The sequence below is a fragment of the Hirundo rustica genome, chromosome 3 (assembly GCF_015227805.2).
Source record: "Hirundo rustica isolate bHirRus1 chromosome 3, bHirRus1.pri.v3, whole genome shotgun sequence".
NCBI lineage: Eukaryota > Metazoa > Chordata > Aves > Passeriformes > Hirundinidae > Hirundo > Hirundo rustica.
The window spans coordinates 45,846,288-45,864,231 of NC_053452.1; the positions used below are offsets into that span (position 1 = coordinate 45,846,288).

The 17,944-nt window shown below is 41.3% G+C and overlaps 1 protein-coding gene across 2 annotated transcripts in view; it reads right to left on the minus strand.

Moving 5' to 3' along the window:
* The window catches only part of LYST (lysosomal trafficking regulator), a 76,564-nt gene extending 59,495 nt beyond the window's left edge, over positions 1–17,069 (minus strand). The window contains exons 1-4 of one of the 2 annotated variants that reach the window (XM_040058333.2): positions 16,965–17,069; positions 3,714–3,798; positions 2,347–2,545; positions 1,384–1,474 (exon numbers count right to left, since the gene is read on the minus strand). In XM_040058333.2, the coding sequence (XP_039914267.1) occupies positions 1,384–1,474; positions 2,347–2,538 (283 nt within the window). In that variant the 5' untranslated portion in view covers positions 2,539–2,545; positions 3,714–3,798; positions 16,965–17,069. Of the gene's footprint in view, positions 1–1,383; positions 1,475–2,346; positions 2,546–3,713; positions 3,799–4,092; positions 4,149–16,964 lie in introns of those variants that run through there. The other variant, XM_040058334.2, reaches the window with a different exon arrangement.
* Positions 17,070–17,944: the final 875 nt, after the last annotated feature.

A 17,944-nucleotide genomic window follows, 5' to 3' on the forward strand; every position in this document is an offset into this window, starting at 1 on the left:
TTTAAAAGGGAGACAGAAAGGAATAATGTTTCGAGTCCTGAATATTCCTACAAAAGCCAAGACAAAAACCCCAATTTTCAACTATGCAGTATAAAATTTAAATTTGATTCAATGGGCAAGAACATTTTGAAGAATAAAACAGAAGTACTAATGCTTCATTTGTATCAGTAAACTCTGATTAAACTACCAAAAAAGCAAGCAGAGAAACTCTGAATGTTCTCAGTTTAAGTCCATTGTTATTTTTAAGTAGTGACAGAACTGTAACTGGATGCTTTGGGCAGTAAAATAGCTACTATAAAACAACAGCAAGTATCCCCACCCTGTAAATTCAGTATTTAGAAAAATGTCATAGTTAACAACAACCCCCAACCCCCACAAAACCCCAGAAGTCCCCATAATAGCTATAAACATTATTTAAGCTGAAAGAAAAGCTGCTTCCATGTGCAAGCACAACTGTGCCATGCTGTTTCAAAAGTCACAGTTGTGACACTTAAGGAACAAACACCATCTGCTTTGAAGGAAGGAAATAAATCTGGAGTACTTTACCAAACAATGGATATTACCTGCACAGAAAGAAAAAAGCTGCCTAATACAGGGGAACTTACTTCCAAGTCCAAGAAAAAACCCAACTACTTATTACACCACTGGACACAACATGCTTACTCCTTCAGTACTAAGAGAGGGTAATTCACAAAAGTAAAAGCTGTGCATTATGTAGTGTATAAACCACAACATTCTGAAACCTATTTACACAACAGCCTTTTAAAATAACCCTGGAAAAGCCACTAAGCTGTCACAAAATAACCAAAACATTTCTTTAGTTCCATCATGCTTACAGGAGCATGAAAGAATAATGCAACTAAGCAAGCAGGAAAGCTTATTATATATAAGTTCTATGAAACTGACCCTTTGAAGACTCCAAGTGTCCAAAAATTAACAAAAGTCTTCAAGTTGGAGGAGTTTCAAATAGCAAAAAAACCCAAAACCTGGAAGAGCTTCAGGTATGAACCCTTAGAAACTCAGTCAGGTAATTTCATTTACTTAATTCTCTTGGTTTTACCCTCTAGGAGGGAAAAGAATGCATCAGACAAATGTAAGAGCCCAAAAAGAAACAAAAATATTTGACTCAGATCACTGCCATTTCCTTGTTCAGTTTTTACACAGCAACAAAAGCATTGCCTTTCACACTGACCATAAGCCTTTACCTTCTCTGCACACTCTTTTGGCATTTTTAAAATTTAAATTCTCTGCAGAAGTCACATGTTCATTCCACATTAGAGGATATGTACTACAATGAGCTACTCTTTAGCAGAGTTCTAGGCTCTGTGGTAAAACACAAATCACTTCTTTTATGTGCTTAATACAGTGAATGATAAAACATACCTATTGCTTTTTCTTCCTGGACAGGGATTTTCCACACCAGTGGCAGAAGGGACAGGAGAAGGGTCAGAAGTTCTTCTCGACATGTCAGCTCCTATGTTAGGAACAAAATAAAAACAAAAGATCTTGTACTTTCAGAAAATAGATTAACCTTCTTTATTTTACCAAGCCATTAAGCATCTAGTTTCCTATGCCTTTCTGCTGTTTTAAGCACTGAAACCACCACCTAACTACAAAGAGTGCTATAATCATTAATTAGAGCCAATCAGAAAGTATCAAAGATATTCATTACACTTCTGCAGCTGTTTCTATACAAAGCTCTCCTAATCCCCCTTGTAGAAAGATTAACTCAAAAAAGAAAACCAGAAAAGTCAAAAGCACAAAATGTAGTGATTTTTAAAAAGTCAACAAGTCCAAAACTTTGTTCCAAAAATGCAACAGCAAAAAAATTAAAACCAAAGAATAACCACTGAAAAACCTCCACTCCTACTGGGATTCTAACATGTATTAAGAACTTCAGTGCAGGGAAGAACTGTAGAAAGCACAGAATCCAAACACAATTCTTTTATGGCATGCTTTGCAGCAGTATCAGAATGGTTTCAGTCCTAAAGATCAATAACTGTCAAACACAAAAAGCTGACTCAAGCGTTCTGGGACTTTACATGATTCTGGGACATGCAACTGAAGTCTCTTTCCACCCAGCTACTGCACCTGAGCTCCACACATGCCTTCGTCAAATATGAGCTGGCAAACAGGTCTAGGATTATCTAGTGTTCCATTTTCTGCTCCAGCTGAAGGACAGAGCGCAACTACAGCATATCTTTTTGAATTTCTACTCTTCCCAATTAACTCATGGACTCTCCATAAAAAGGAAAGAAAACATGCACCAAGAACAGCATGAGCCAGGCAAATCCACGCAGTCAAAGCTCAATACAAGAATTATAACCACTTAAGAAAAGTTACTACCTGATCAATTATTGAGTTCAGAGTAGTAAGCAAAATAAACCCACGGCCATGAACTAAGTATTGTCCCAGTGCTGCCATATGAGTTTCTTCTTCTTCATCTTCCTTGGCTTCTGTCCTCTGCACCACTGCATTGCACAGTCTGTTGACATCAGTCAAGAATTCCCGTGCCAGTGAGTTACTGGCACTGCTCATGTCTGAGCTGTAAGGAGAGGGAAGGACAGAAATTAACTCCACCAGAAAACACAATCCTTATAGGCAGAAGACTGGGGGAAAGAAGGGAGGGTTTCCTCCCTGTATCTCATCTCCCCAAAAAGACAGCATCTGTTGAACTGAATAATCAATATATCCATGTAGGGTAGAAGGGAAAGAAAAGAAGAAACTTCAGCAAAACTCCAGATAACAGTCCAGGACCCCAAACACTAGTTTCATAAATCTAACAAGTAAAAACCTGCAACAGAGCATTCCCTCCCACTGCATAAATGAAAGTTAATGACGTTGTTCCAGCTTTTCTTTGTAATCTCTATGCAAGCTTCAACATTTGTCTGCTACGAAAAGGTGTTTAACCTGAAGCATAAGGGCAAAACACATAGCACTTACACAACAGGGTACAGAAAACATCTTCTTTAATAGTTTATTTGAACAAGACCATGTTATGTATTCCAACGGAATGCAGATTGTTTCATGGGGAAAATAAAAACTTACTGAGTTCAGATAATTTTGGGAGTTGCAAAACTACCATGCCTTAGATTTACAACTAGACCGGACAGTGTTTTACTTCTGGGCAGCAGTCACTACTAGTGTGTGCTTAATTCAAGAGAATTCTGCCTTGGTTCAGGAGGAAATACCAAAAATATTGCTTCTGCTTCCCAGACTGATAAATTTTGCTTTGGATGCTCAGCCCTAGCACATGGAGAAACATTTACCTCAAACAAGACAAGAAATGCAAGACTCAGCTGTAGAAAACTCTCAAGGGAATCACAGAAGAAAGCAAAACAAAAACAATAATCAGTGATGGCAGCTATGGAAACAAAATCATTTAATCCACATAAACCTCACTTAATGAGTGCTACAAGCACATTTAACTCCTTCTATTTCTGTATAAACAGCTGAAGTAAAAGTTTCAAAAGTCAAATACTTTCATCATATCTAAACACAGAATGTGCAAAAAAAAAGCCAAATAACTTTCAATGTAACATTTAAATATAACAGATGAATTAATATGTAATTATTATGTAAAAAATAAGACCTGGTACATAAAAATCAAGTTTGTTTGCACTAATGGAACAGAAAGCTCCTTCTAGGAGCAAAACTGCAAACACTTATATATATAATGACATTCACCATAGAAATAGCAAAAAAACTCTTACCAGAATCACTTTGCCAGCTTAACACATTTATCTCCTATCTGGAAGAACAAGCAAATATATTCTGGAAATACCACTCTTGGTTCACCTGTTTTTAGAAACAGAAGAATATCATGGTTAATATGATTTTTTAAAAGTTATTTTATGATAGTTATTTGAAACTTAAGAAGAGTCCTTGAGGGTTTTTTGAGATTTAAAGCCCTGGTTTTCACTTTTAGCTTAAGATTGTGCACAACTGAAATCTTATTACAGAGAAAATAATGGCCATACATGGGCTAAGTTAACAAATAAAATCCATTAGTTTGTAAAATGCAAAATGAGCTTGGTACACAAGATTAAATAATTCCCTCTAGAAACAGTATAAGGTTTTAGTGATCACTACCTGCATATATAATATTTGAAGAACTTGCAGCTCCAGGTACAAGTGAGGGATAGAAGGAGAACTGAAGTATGCAGTCAGGTGTTGATGTAAATGCATCTCAAATCTGTCCTAGTTCGTCCTGACAGAATACCAAATCTCTATTACACTAAGCACCAGTGAAGATGTATTTAATAAAAATTGAAAATTTGTCAGAGGGAAACTCACCAGTTGGAAATTTATCACTGGGAATGTGAAGTGTTGTAACCAAGGAAAGCCTCAAAAATATAAAACTACTAAAGGTCTCTAGGTGAGCACTCAAAAGACATTTTTTACATCCACAGTTGTGAGAAACAAACCAAAACACAACAGAATGGGACAGAAAAAAAAAAGAAAGAAAAACACTGAATTCATTGCATTAATATTCTCAGATGGGAAGTACATAAAAATTTCAGCTTCAAGTTATGATGAGCATTACCCAACAGACTTCCTTAAGGAAAGGAACAAACACTACAGGCCACCCAGGCAAGCACCAATTAACTGGGCTCCCTCTGACTGCTAGGAAACATGTTCCACCCTCAGCCTCACGAAAAACTAACATACCCATTCAGCTAATAGTCACAAGTTATTGAAGGAGAATAGTTTAAGCAGCTAGTGGTTTGGCAGTTGCACCAGACTAGCAGACACAGAGATAAGCTGTCCATCATGTTTTTGTGCCCTTCCAGCTGAAGCTTCAGGCTCCAGATTTCCTGCACTGCTTGCCTGGTTACATGGATTTAACATACACTGCCATATTCTGTCCGAAGGGTGGATTGCCAATATAAGTAGCAAGATAAAGCATGATTTTGCTGCCATTAACACCAAAAACCATTAGACATATATTCTTAAGTTAATATAGAATGGGTAAGGAATTAAGATGCTCTGATTCTACAGTATAGGAAAAATATTCTAAAGAGATGCCATGCTGGATAATGGGGAACTTTTTTTAGGATTTGTTTCAACAAGTGCTAGCTAGGTCTGAGTTGTACCTATTTCTTTTTCTGCAATGAAGTTTTGAAACAGACTGACAGCACAAACATTATCTTTGAAAATAGTGATATAACCTCACTAAGCTGCGTGAGAGCAGAAAGCAACCTACTAGAACATTGTACACAGTCCCAATGAGACATTAACAGTTTTACAGTTCTGAAATACACTGTGTCAGGGCTTCACATAGCCAACCCTCAAAATTACTAATAAAAAAAAAGCCATTTCACTTGCTAGAAGAATATGACTATCATATTTCATAAATATCACCTCTACTACACAGTATTTATTTATAAAAGGAAAAAAACCACACAAGTTTGTTTTTCTAAAATCACTTAACTGTGAATAATCTGATATTCTCCTGCCCTTTTCATGCCCAACTTTGCATCATGCTCATAATTCAACCTGTATCATGTCTGCCCTCTGGCCTCTTTCTGCACCACCTCTCAAGGGAGTTATTTCCTATTTACTGTTGTGGTAGAAATTGATTTCTTGCACCTGAAAATCGTATTTTCTCTGAACTTCATTCCATTTTTCTGAAGCTGCTAATGAGCTGAGCATCTTAAAATGTAAGACTGTACTTCAGTGGACTTTGAAAAAAACATACCAGAACTGCCCTTAAAAGGACAGAACTCAAAAATAAGACCAATTTAGCTATCTTGAATACTGAATTATTAATATACTAATTTTGCATCGTGTTAATGACTAGATGTTATCTCTAACAACAGCAGAATTTGTGGGAAGAAGAAAATGCAACAAAAGCACAGAGTCAGAACTAGTACTCTGTGTACTAGAGTGAACTGGGCCTTTTCCTTAGTTATGTTTTCAGCTATACATTGCGCAGAAGGGCCTGGAATGCCCAGTAAACAGCAGCATCATAATAAAATACAGTACTAAGTCAAAAGCCCATAATACTCATTTATTACTTTCAGAAACTGTTGCCCAAGACCTACAACAGGAGTAAAAGAGAACTAGCTACATGAAGATGTTAATTTATTTACCTCCCCTAGTTTTCTATTTCAGATAAGACATAGACATTGACCAGGCATGGCATAGCTCCAAGTCCTTTTACATACAGACTGCAAAGAAGTTGCTTTTTCAGTAACTACTACAAGTAATGCGTGGAAAAAAACCCCTTAGCTTCTATAAGACACTGTGCAATTGCGGTTTTTCTGGCCTCCAGTTCAAAACTTGCAGTCTTTTCACCCATTCTCTAGAATAAAGTCTCCTCTAGAATAAAGTCATTCTCTAGAATAAAGTCATAGAATATACGCAAGTCACCTCTGGCTAACAAACACTACATTTAGTTTATATAGTATTCATTTCAATTAGCAAATGCTTATCCCAGCCTCATTGCTTGTTCCTAATGTTTATGCTCTGGAGAGCGTGCTCGTCACCTTTTCAAGGATTTTAACATTAATATAGCAATCATTATTTAATCAGATTTAGTCTAGGGTTCAACTTTCAATTTAAGCTCAAGCTTCTATTAGCAGAGGACACATAATGAAGGCTATCAGCCTGTTATTAACACTAAGATACTCTACAAGAGGCGTCTGCTGTTGTAGCAAAGATCGTCAGGGTTATTGCAGAAACTAAGTTTGCCTTGTTAGCGGCAGAGGGCAATTTTGATTGTCTGGTTAAAGAAATTCACTAACAATTAGACTAAGAATGAAATCCTCTGCAAACTGGGGAGGAAAAGAAAGTGCATGAGAGCATGCAATAGAGAAATACATACGTAGTGTGGCCTGGAATGAAATGGGAAGTACAGTGCTGCCTTGAAATCTGTATGTGGTGGGAAAATGCAAGTAAAGGCTGGAAGTAGCGCATCACCGAAATCAGCATTCTTCCTTTTCTGTTCTTTTGAAATGATGCAAAACTTTACACAAGCTGGAAAGAAACACCCAGCTGACATTGCCAAAATAGGTCACACAGCAGGAGCAATGCAAGACAGAGAGGAAACAGGAACCTGCAGTTTAAGCAGAGCATCTCAGAAAGCCTGAGACACTTTGATGCTTTGCATTACTGATGCAGGGCAATCAGCCAAAAGAATAGCTTACAAAACACAGTGAACGTTTGCTAACCATCCAACAACTCGGTCAAAAACATGAGCAAACAAGAGCAAAACCAACAGGTTTTAAGTTTGGTTCATTCGCAGAACAGACACACCAGACAACACTCCAGCTCCACAGAAGACCTCCTGCTTAATATTTTCAACCACTTTCTGCTCTGTCCTCTGCTATTATTTATTAACTATTTGTGGTTACAGAAGCAGAAAACCCTATTACATACTAAGGCAGTGCTTGCCCAACCATGACATTGCACATGAAAAAAATAACCTCTTAACATACAGAATTTATTATAATACTGCAGGTAGCTGCCAATTTTTTGGAACAGTGCTATTTCTGACCAAGTATTTGATTTCATCAAGGAGTTCAGTAACCACCTTCTAGCCTTATGTGTAATCTACTAGACCAATATTATTTCTGACAAGTCATTGAGAGTCTCTCCCACCAGAACAAAGAAAAAGGTGAAAACCAAAAATGCATGGTATGTTTGGATAAACAACACATGCACTGTCCCTTAAACAAGCCAGGGAAGTGTGTCAAGTGCACAAGACAGTAAACAAGTATTATTTTAATGAACCCTCAAAACTACGGTGAGACCATGAGAGTAATGGTGTTTCAGTATACACAAGCACATTTATGTCTGTATAATCTTAATATTACCACTTTGTGTATTACGTCCCATCTCACTAAAGAGGGATGTTTGTCTTGCAACATCTCAAGTCTGAGAATCCTGCTTCTCCAAGTATTGTAAGCCTTCTATAAGTATGTTGTTTACTTGTGTTCTACTGCCATGGTATTAAAAATTTAATCCATGAAGCTCAGTGCTTATACAACCTGAGAATTTAGAAAATTTCTACCTCTTGTGGATGTGCAAGCATTGTATCTTACAATGGAAAAAAAAAAAAAAGACTTAAAGGAATTATCTGTGCTTACGGAAAAAATAGTCATTAAAGAAATAAAAATACGCATTTCTGTTTTGTGTATGGTTAGGGAACACTGACATGATGGCTAAACTAGCCATTCATCATGTAGAATAGGTAGGAATGCCAAGGGGAAAAAACCAAATGAGGTCAGACAAATAATAAGCCAGGTTTGTTCAAATAAAAGAAACAGGTGCTTTCCAAAATACCTGTCATATATACATTTATAAAATCAAGTCAGCAAACATACCCAAGGCTACAGACACTTTGAGGTACACAGAGTAATGCATTACAGCAGGTGCAGGCAGGTTAGCTTCTCAGAAACAGTTTCAGAGCTGTCATCCTTTGATCAAGACCGAGACCTGTGGTGTACCACACAGTGAAGTAAGAAAGAAAAAGCCAAACCCTTGCTCACTCCCAAATTAAAACTTCCCATGGATTTTCAGACCTCTGGGTTTTTTGATAGTTTGAAATCAAACCCATGGGTAATGTCTTTGGGGACAAAGATTGTCGCAGACTACACTTCCAAAACGTGGCCAGGGTAGTCTTTCAAAACACATTCTATAATGTATTTGCTAGAGTTTAATTAGCTTCCTGTGATGTATTCTGACCTGTGAGTGTTTATGTCTGCTCTCCCCAACATGACTGTTTCCAGACTGTTTCACTTGTCTAGCATAACTGCTGGTGAAACCAGCTCTAAATGAGAGAACTATTACTCAGAGGTATCTCAGACTAACATGTACACATTATTCTTACACACACACCCCACCAAGTTCATGCTTTTCTGTTCAACAGTTTCCAAAGTGTCATCTCGGGACTTTTTTTTTTTATAAAATTCAGCAGGTTCTCAGGTTCTGCCTTGAGTTATGAAGAACAATATTACTTTACAAGTTAACAGATTATCAATAATTTCCTCCTTTTGAGTCTGGGGGAAATACCAGTGAAACAGAGCTAATGGCAAAGAATCCCACAGGCTAGCTGCATATTAGAGAAGTGCTTTGAGACAGCTTCACGTGGAATTTTATTTCATCATCAAACAATATGAAACAACTGTGAATACATTCTTGTCAAGCCTGAAATCAAGCAAAAAAAAAAAAAAAAGAGATGATTCATCTAACAAGATAAAAAGTACACGGCTAATGAAAGACAGGCTCTCAAACAACCACCTACACTCAAGTCTCAAGTTATACATTAGCCCTGTACACATGCTATACTCAAGTTCATGCTAAGATTGTGGTCTTACACCATCCAAAGTCATTAACTACAAGATAGTTGTTAGCCAAATTAAATCCATTCCAGTTCATTTAAAATTTTCATATTTCAGACCACTGCATACTGCACGGAGAACAAGCATTCCTTACAAAAGGCATGGGGAAAGCTAGGAGCCTTCAAAGATAATAATTGCAGCACTGACTCTGTTAAAAACAAGTATGCCTGCTCTCGTGGACACCAGCCAAAAAGCACTAAAGAATACAACGCTGCTACCAATGCCATGAAAATGCTGGCAACAAGCTTTGTTAGCAGAGCTGAAGACTAGGATCTTTCTGATCTCACCTAAAGTGTCAGAGGCCAACGCCTCTGCAAACACATGGTACTAAAGGAAGGAACTGAAAAATATTCCACCACAATCTATGAAAGACCAGTAAGTTCTTACAAAAGAAAAATGAAGGATGAAGATCATCTGTAAAACATTTGGCAGTGGCAAGGCAATGCTCGTAAGCGAGCCTTGCTCTGAACACTACTCAGGGTGTTAAGAAGTTCTTCCCTAAATTAAAATACATACAAGAAATACTCCTAAATACCTTCCTCCAGACTTTCTGTTTGATACTTTAACCACAGGACAGACTACAAGCAAGCCTTAACAGTCATGGCGGCACAGTAAGAACTAAATGTGAAGATCAAGACTAACCTGCAGGGACTGCAAACCGAAAGGAAAGCAGCAGGCTACCAGGACAGGTGAGTTGAAGTTCAGTGCCACTGTCTCCAGCACTGAGCTCACGGAGAGCAGCCCCGCACGGCCACGCAGACCCTGTGACACGCTCTTGCTTTAATCCACACTACAGGAGATAGCGTGGTCTCTGGGACTGTAGCTGCGGCCACACTGCATGTATGCAGACCACCCTGCATTTTGAACAACAGATGTCTGCTCAAGCCGTGATCTAGAGGATCACACAAAACTTCTTGTAACTTATGATCTTGTACACTTTGATTGTACCATGACTTTGAGAAGAGAAGTAAAGATCTGAGCACTCTTGAGTGCTTGAGGCACTCTTGCTGAAGGGATATGAATGAGTAAAATGAAAGCTTAGTAGTTAGATGATTAAAACTATGAAGTGCTTAAGATAAGTTTTGACATTGTGACTAAAATACCCACTAAGAGCAATTAAATAAGAGGAGCAGATCAAATATCAGAGTTTTTTTTTTTTTTTTACAAAAGTCATTAAAGGGCTGAAGACTAATTCCACTTCAGAATCTTCAAAACTGGTCAGTGGAGTTGCTGTTTTCTATTAGCAATCAGATATAGACAAAACAGCAGGTAAACACTTCTAAAAGTGGCAATTTAAGAAGTTACCTAAATATCTGAGAGTTACATATATTGCTATTCCTGTTAAGCTCAGTATGTCAGCTTCTTTACAAAGCGAGAACAGCTTTGGGGGTGTCAGGCAAGCAGACCCTGCATTTCCTCCAGGCTTTACGGCAAAGAGGCATCTGTTCCAGCTGCCCCTCTTGCACTGAACTGGACCCAGTCATCATTCCAGATAACTACAGGCAAAATGACTCACATCATCTCACTTTACAGAGCTTTGCTCCAATGGGAATGCAAATAAGGAACAGCTAGGATTGTTAACTTATTTTTGAAGTTTAAACAGCACTCCAAAATAGTCAAAGAGTACAGACTCCAACAGAAAAATTATCATTAATGATTACATTTTACTACATATAAGAATGAGCAAAAATAGGACATTTCCCAATATACCTATTGCTAGATAGACAAATATTTTAAAAAATGCTGAATCACCAGAGAAAACCTTTAATCCATCAATTACACAGAGGAAAAAGTGTGCCAAACTAGGAAGTCCCCAATTATAAATGCGTATTTGCACATGAATACACAAAAAAGATTTTGCACTGCTGAGATGCATGAAGTATGCCAGATGAAGGTCCATATGTAGCCAAGTAGCATTTTTTAGTATGCAAACATCATATGATAATTTCTGCTGCAAATGCTAAGGACTTAGCGGGACTCCAGTCATCAAATTTGCTTTGTAACTGATGTAATTTAGGCTTCTAAAAATAGTTCTGGAGTAATTAGGAGTACCTTCTGGAGTGGAAAATACACCCCCACATCCCCCCCCCCAGCATTTCCTCTATATATTCAGATACATAAAGGAGGTTTTCTGCTTTCCTTTGATCTTTTCTTAATTGAAACATGCAAATAAAAAATGAAACTACACACTCATCACTGACTCAAATCTCCCCATATCATTGAAAGATGCACGTAATACAAAGAAAAATGATAATCATCATGTAACACACAGTTTTACACTTGACGGCTTTTGCTTTGTTTTCCCTACAGCAAATCATAAGAACATTTGATCTCAATTCTTGGAAAGCAGGATTGTTACCTCCTTTGCCTTCCAACAGAAAGACTAGCGCTTCTTTGGTTAATCTAAAGACTACTTCACTATCTGTTTAAACTAGTGAATCAAAACAGGAGAGAGGTCAACTTTAAGTTGAAATCTTATAACAATTATTATATTGCTGGATTTTTATCAGGTCCTGCAACAGAATTATAAACAATCAGGAACATTTCTTGCTCTAAGTCTCAAATATTTTCCTTACTAATTCACATTTTCCCAGAATTAGGCATTGAGAGCTATTCATCCCTTCAGACTGCTGTTTTTGTAACCCATTCCCCATCTTTTAGCTAATACACTAAGGTCTATCAAATCAGTAGCTTACTGAAATTAACACATCCAGTTACACACTTTTTGTCATTTCTTCCCCCAAAGAACATAAAGCTTTGGTATATGCCGCCACAATAGTAAAGAGGAATTGATTATGTCAAGTGTTTGCTGAAACAAAACCGCACAGGAATTGATATCAGTTTCAGTATTTCCAACAAACCCTTGCATTTGGCACTACCTGACAGTAATTCCTCCTAATGTTTCATCTTTCCAATTTTCTCTGGGGAAAACAGAAAGGTTTTTCTCTACTGTCAAAAGCTGAAAATATCAGAAACTCCCTCCTCCCACCTCACAGTCAGTACTACATGCTCCCATACTTCTCCAAGGGAGCATGGGGATAGCATCTAACTGAAGCCAAGGGGCTCAATTTTCTAGCTGGAGGAAAGGGAGGAAAGAATTCATAAACATGAGAATTAGCTGAGATTGTCAGAGCGATTGAGCAAGCACCTGACAGACACAGTCTAACAGACACGAGTCTTCCTCCATCTTTCACAAAGCACCATTCATGACTTGCCTTCCACTTCCCACCTTTTAAATTATCCAGGAAGTGCAGAAAAGCTCTTTCATAATGTAAGTGAGAGTAATTCCCACAGTGCCTCAGCAGCACCTGGCTCAACAACCCCATACAAACACAAGTATCACAGGCAAGCCCCAGATGCCTGCAGGGAGCTACACAAGCTCAGAAGTGCAGGAGACAACCCTTCCAGTGCTTCCCACTGCATGGCCACTGCGAAACCACAGTAAGAGCAGGCAGCTGGGAGTGATTGGTGGGGAGAAGCTGACTAAGAAACAGAAGACAGAGAAGCAGAATGCAAGCCCTGGCTCTTTGTGACACACCAAAATCCATGAGGTACAAAATATGAAGGAAGATTAAATGTGCAGTAATGGCTAAAGAGCTAGAGCAAGTTTAGAGAAATATCCAAAACAAAGACAGAGCAGAAGTCCCAGCAGGTCTACAGGCACCAAGATACAGCACTATTCCAGGACCTCACTAGATAGCTAACAGTATTACACACCTATCCCTTCTTCAACATACACAAGCTAAGGAATTTCCCAGCTTTGGGGGGTTTTTTTCCATCTTGCTCCCTTGCTCAGCATCAGATTTAATCTGTACCTTCACAAACACAGTTACCTAACAATCACACTGAGAAGATTCACACTTAAATAACTGGTACAAAAAAACTGACTTCCCAGAAAAAGAGATTTTAATTAGACCTCAGGCTATAAACATGAAACAAAGAGTTAATAGCTTACAGCAAAAAAAACCCTTAAGACTACACATAGCCTTCTCCTTTCCCATTACACATTTCAGTATCAATTCTGTATGGAGTCCTCCATCTGGAAGCAAGACTTCACCTTGCACTAATTTCAAAGTCCCTGAGAGCCATGTTCAAATGCAAGACCTGAATCTAAACAGAGGAAAAGAAAACCTGATCCGGTGCATACCATGCTGCTTTATTAGTTCTTCTCAACAGACCATGACAGTTGAATCAGAAACTCTGCTGAACCTCAGTAAAAGTCCCCATCTCCCAAAACGCAGCTAGGGTAGAGCTGTACAAGACAGCTTAGCCCACCTGACAACCCACGACTAGCAAGAAGACGCTTCTGTTCTACCCCAGCAACTCTTTTCTGCCCCTATCTCCAGCACTGCACTCATCCAGTTCCCTCTTGATGTGGCCCACCTGACAGCCTTGCAGAAAACTAGCTTCTTCAGCTGTATTTGTTGTTGTTGTTGAATTGCCATATTGAGGGATAAGGCAGTTGTCACTATCAGTGAAGGGAAAGCTGCAGGAGGGAGATTTCCTCCTTCAGCAGTAACAAGCTGCTCAATCAGCTTAGCAAGCTCAGACAGACCAATCCAAATCACACAACAGAAGGAGCCTCAAATATTTTCTACCTGATCTTGTCCCAGGTCAGTGCTGTCACAGGAACCAATAGCTACAATGGCACCAACTCAACTATACTTGATACTATCTAAAGGCCCATGAACATTCAGCAAGCAATAATTTCCTAAAGCACCTGATATTCTCACAACCATCTCTGAACTGGAAAAGAAAGCAAAAGGCAAAGTAATCCCAGGCATATATACACAAAGGCTTCCCTCCACCGCGTATTACAATCCTTTTCTAACAATATAATCCAATTTTCCAATAAACATAGCAAAAAAGATGCAGTGGTGACATCTCATACAACAACTACTACAGTTCCCAGCTAAGGAATCCCAGAGAGTCTGGGCTCCCTACTCCTGAAAAAGGAATAAAACAGGTATTAGTACAGCCTTGTCAACAACAGCTGTTCACTGCAAAGAACTACCATTCACCCACAGAGGACAAGCAGGCACGCTCTGGACAGCACTTCCGGGTGCAGCAGAAACCTCTCCAAAATAATCACTTCACCCTACATTCCCTCTGATCCCACTGCCACCAAAAGACAAGTAACAAAACTAGTTTTGCTTCAGGTTTCTTCCATAGGCAAGATTATCTTATTTGAAGAGAGACCACCACGGCAATGGCAAAATTCTGCAAATATGAAGGAAATATTAAATGACCGGCTGCAAGGACATACAATTTCACACTAATAAGGAAGCACCGTGATCTGTTACCAAAATCACTGTCAACAGAATTACAGAGCTGAGCTTCCTGAAGCACTTGTTCATAGAATCACAGTATCTGTGCTCTTTGAGCTCAACTACAAAGAGAACTATATGAAAACAGAAACTTACTTTCAATAAGTGTTAAGAATGCAGTTTCTCTTTTCCACTGTTTACATATCCAGTGTCTAACTTTCCAACAGACCCTATACTATTGTTCAAAGTATTCACAGACTCTTTCCTTACTGTCTTAAACTGCACTAACAACTGATGTGGTGACACATGAAAAATCTACCAGGGACTACGAGAAAGGAGGAAGCAAAAGAAGCATCAAAGGAGAATCTTAATTAAATGGTTATTAACCTTACAGAAAAAACTTCTTACAATCGAGCATTTTTGACGGAAAGCTGTCTTTGAGTATGGTTTAAAAAATTCACAGGGCAAGGAGAAAGGGAAGGCAGGAAGTGAGTGACATCAATAAAGCTTCTCTTAAGAAATCTGTATACACTCTTACAAACCAATTGACAACTGACTTTCTTTGGCAACCGGCTTTAATTTTAGAAGTAAAGCATTGAAAACTATATGCTTTTAGCTTGCAAGAGTTTCTGTCCAAAGGACAACAAGGAAGAACAATTAAATTAAAACACCCTAGAAAAAGATAGGCTTTCTTCCTTATCTATGATAACATATGAAAACAGAATTATTTTTTCATTCAATCTATTCAAAACATCCACCAGAAACTCTTCAAGCCAGTAAACCACAGATTTTCTAAAGCACCAGACAGAATGCTTTCTTCTTCACACTACTGGTTTGTGAGCCTACAATACAGGCATAAAGGAGACTCAAGAATATTTTCCTGAGTCCTTACCATACTGTAGCTACATTATAAGAGCTCTATGCAGACATGGTTTCTCATCCAAGCAAGCAAAATCTGATGCTTCCTTCAGGAAAGATTAAATGTTCCAGACACCTCTTTTCTGCTGCCTAGCACAAGATTATGATACACACGACTAAAACAGCTGTACCGCCACCTCATCAGCAACAGTACACAAGCTTGTGCCACTAGCTCCAAGTTTCCTGCGGATCTTATAATGAAGTCTTCATGTCACGATTCACGTGACACTACAAGCAAGAAGGAAAAAAAAAAAGGAAGAAAAAAAGTCTGCCATCCAGATTTTCTTCTTTAGCCAGTCCAATTTATAAGCACATTAGATGCTTTTCCAACTCCTAGGCCATGACATTCAGTCATCTGATCTTCTTTCTGAATTTCTTTAATTGTTCTGTCTTCTCTTATACAAGAAGTTTTATTTTCACTTCCAGTGATGCACTTGCTTTTCTTGACTTCTCCCTTCACTGCAGATGTCAGTAAAAGGTAGCTCTTTAGTTCCTCTTGGAATATCAGGCAATATCCAATGCTTAGATTTTTGCTTTTCTCTCGGAGAAGCATCTTGGAACACTCTCCCAAACTCAAAGAGCATGTAGAAGTGTTCCCATCGCTCTCCTGTTCACTCATTTTGATGCACGCTTTTGAAAAAGGGCAGCTCAGGTGCTGAAACGCTGCGACTCTTGCATACTCCACATCCGCCAGAGTTATCGCGTTTCTGTGGACAGCCCACATTTGCCTTTCTTCAATCCTTATGTGCAACACACACCTCGCTGACAGCGAAGGCTTCGTGTCGACGCCCTCGCACAGAGCTGCCCACCGCAGGCAGCGCGCACGGAACGGGTCGGGTTGTGGGGCATCTGCTCCAAGCTCCCGGCTCAAGCTAGAGCATGTGGCACAGGATTGACACCAGGCAGTTCCTGAACATCTCCAGTAAGGAACACTGCACAACCTCTCTGGTTCCAGTGCTCGGTCACCGGCACAGCATCCCGGTAACACGGGAGGAGGCAGAGGAGAACCCGCACGCACCGCCTGGACACGCACACGGTGTATTAAATGCCGCCTTTCGGCAAAGGCCGAGGCCTCACGTCGGCAGGGACGGCTCCGGGCCGCCGAGCGCCCGCCGCCGGCCCCGGGAGCGCTCGGGCCCCGAGCCCGCGGCGCCCCCCCCCCACCGCCGCCGCCCGGGAGCCCCGGGCCAGCCCGGCCCCGCCCGCGCCACCCTCCTGCGGCTCCTTCCGCCTGCTACTGCCGCCGCCCGCTGCCCCGAGCCTCCGGCGGCATCTCCAGGCGGCAGCGCCACTGACAGCCCGCGCCGGCGCCGCGGCTGCCGGCCTCGGCCCGCCGAAAGCCGCGGGGCAGGGCCTGCGCTGAGCGACCTCCCACGGCCCCGTGCCGCCAGGGCGAGCCCCCCGCGTTGCGGCGCCCGTCCCCCGCCCTTACCCGCTCCTCTCCCCCGCCGGAGCCGAGGCGCCCGGCCGCCCGCTCCGCTCTTATCCCGCTGACAGCGTCCCGGCGGCCCATGGCGGGAGGTTCCTGCCCGGCCCCGCCGCACCGCCCGCCCCCATCTCCCCGGCAACGCAGCTCCCGCCCCGCCCCGCTCCCGCCCGCCGGGCCGGGCCGGTCGGGCTGGCGGCGCAAGGGCGCTCCCGGAGGTGCCGCGGCGGGTCGGGGACTGCCGGCTCCCCCGGCTCCTGGGGTCGAGCCGCGACAGCGCCCGGCAGGTGCTACACGGGCAGCCGGGCGCCCTGCGGCCCTGCTGGGGAGCCGAGAGGGCGGGAGGTGCCCCCCTAAGGCGGTTCACTCCACCGCCGCCGCCACCGCCATCCTGCCCGGCTCTAACGTCAACATCCAAAAGGCCCTTAGCATGCGTGTCACGTACCCGGGGCCGGCCGCCCGCTGGCGTCTGGCGCTCCCCGGCTGCTGCGGGCCGCTGTCGCCGCTGTCACCGCAGCGCTGCGTTGGCTCACGAAGGGCTCCGGAGGGTTTGCGCTCCGTTTTGGTGTTTGCTCAGAGTCAATTCTCGGAGCAGGTTTAGGGCTGCGGATCTGGGCTTTGGCACTTGGCTGGAATGCCCAGGGGAAGGAGTTGCCCTGAGTGCTGTTCGATCGACTCCCTGGCAGAACGGGTTCGCGTAGGCAAATAAATAAATAGTGAGCCTTGACTGTATGTCAGTGCTCTCGCCTACTTCAGGAATTCACCTTGCACGGCCAGGGCACTCTAATTTTATGAAAGTGAGAGCAATACAGTAACAGGAGACGTTAATAAGAATGTGCTTCATATATTCATGTGTGCCTAGGTTTGGCATTGCCATCCTGATTCTTGAAATCAGAAAAACATACCTAGAGAAGGTGCTCAGGTGCATCCTTCTCACATCCTTATGCCTCTCCCTGGTGCATTGGCCTCCTACTCCCTGACCTTTG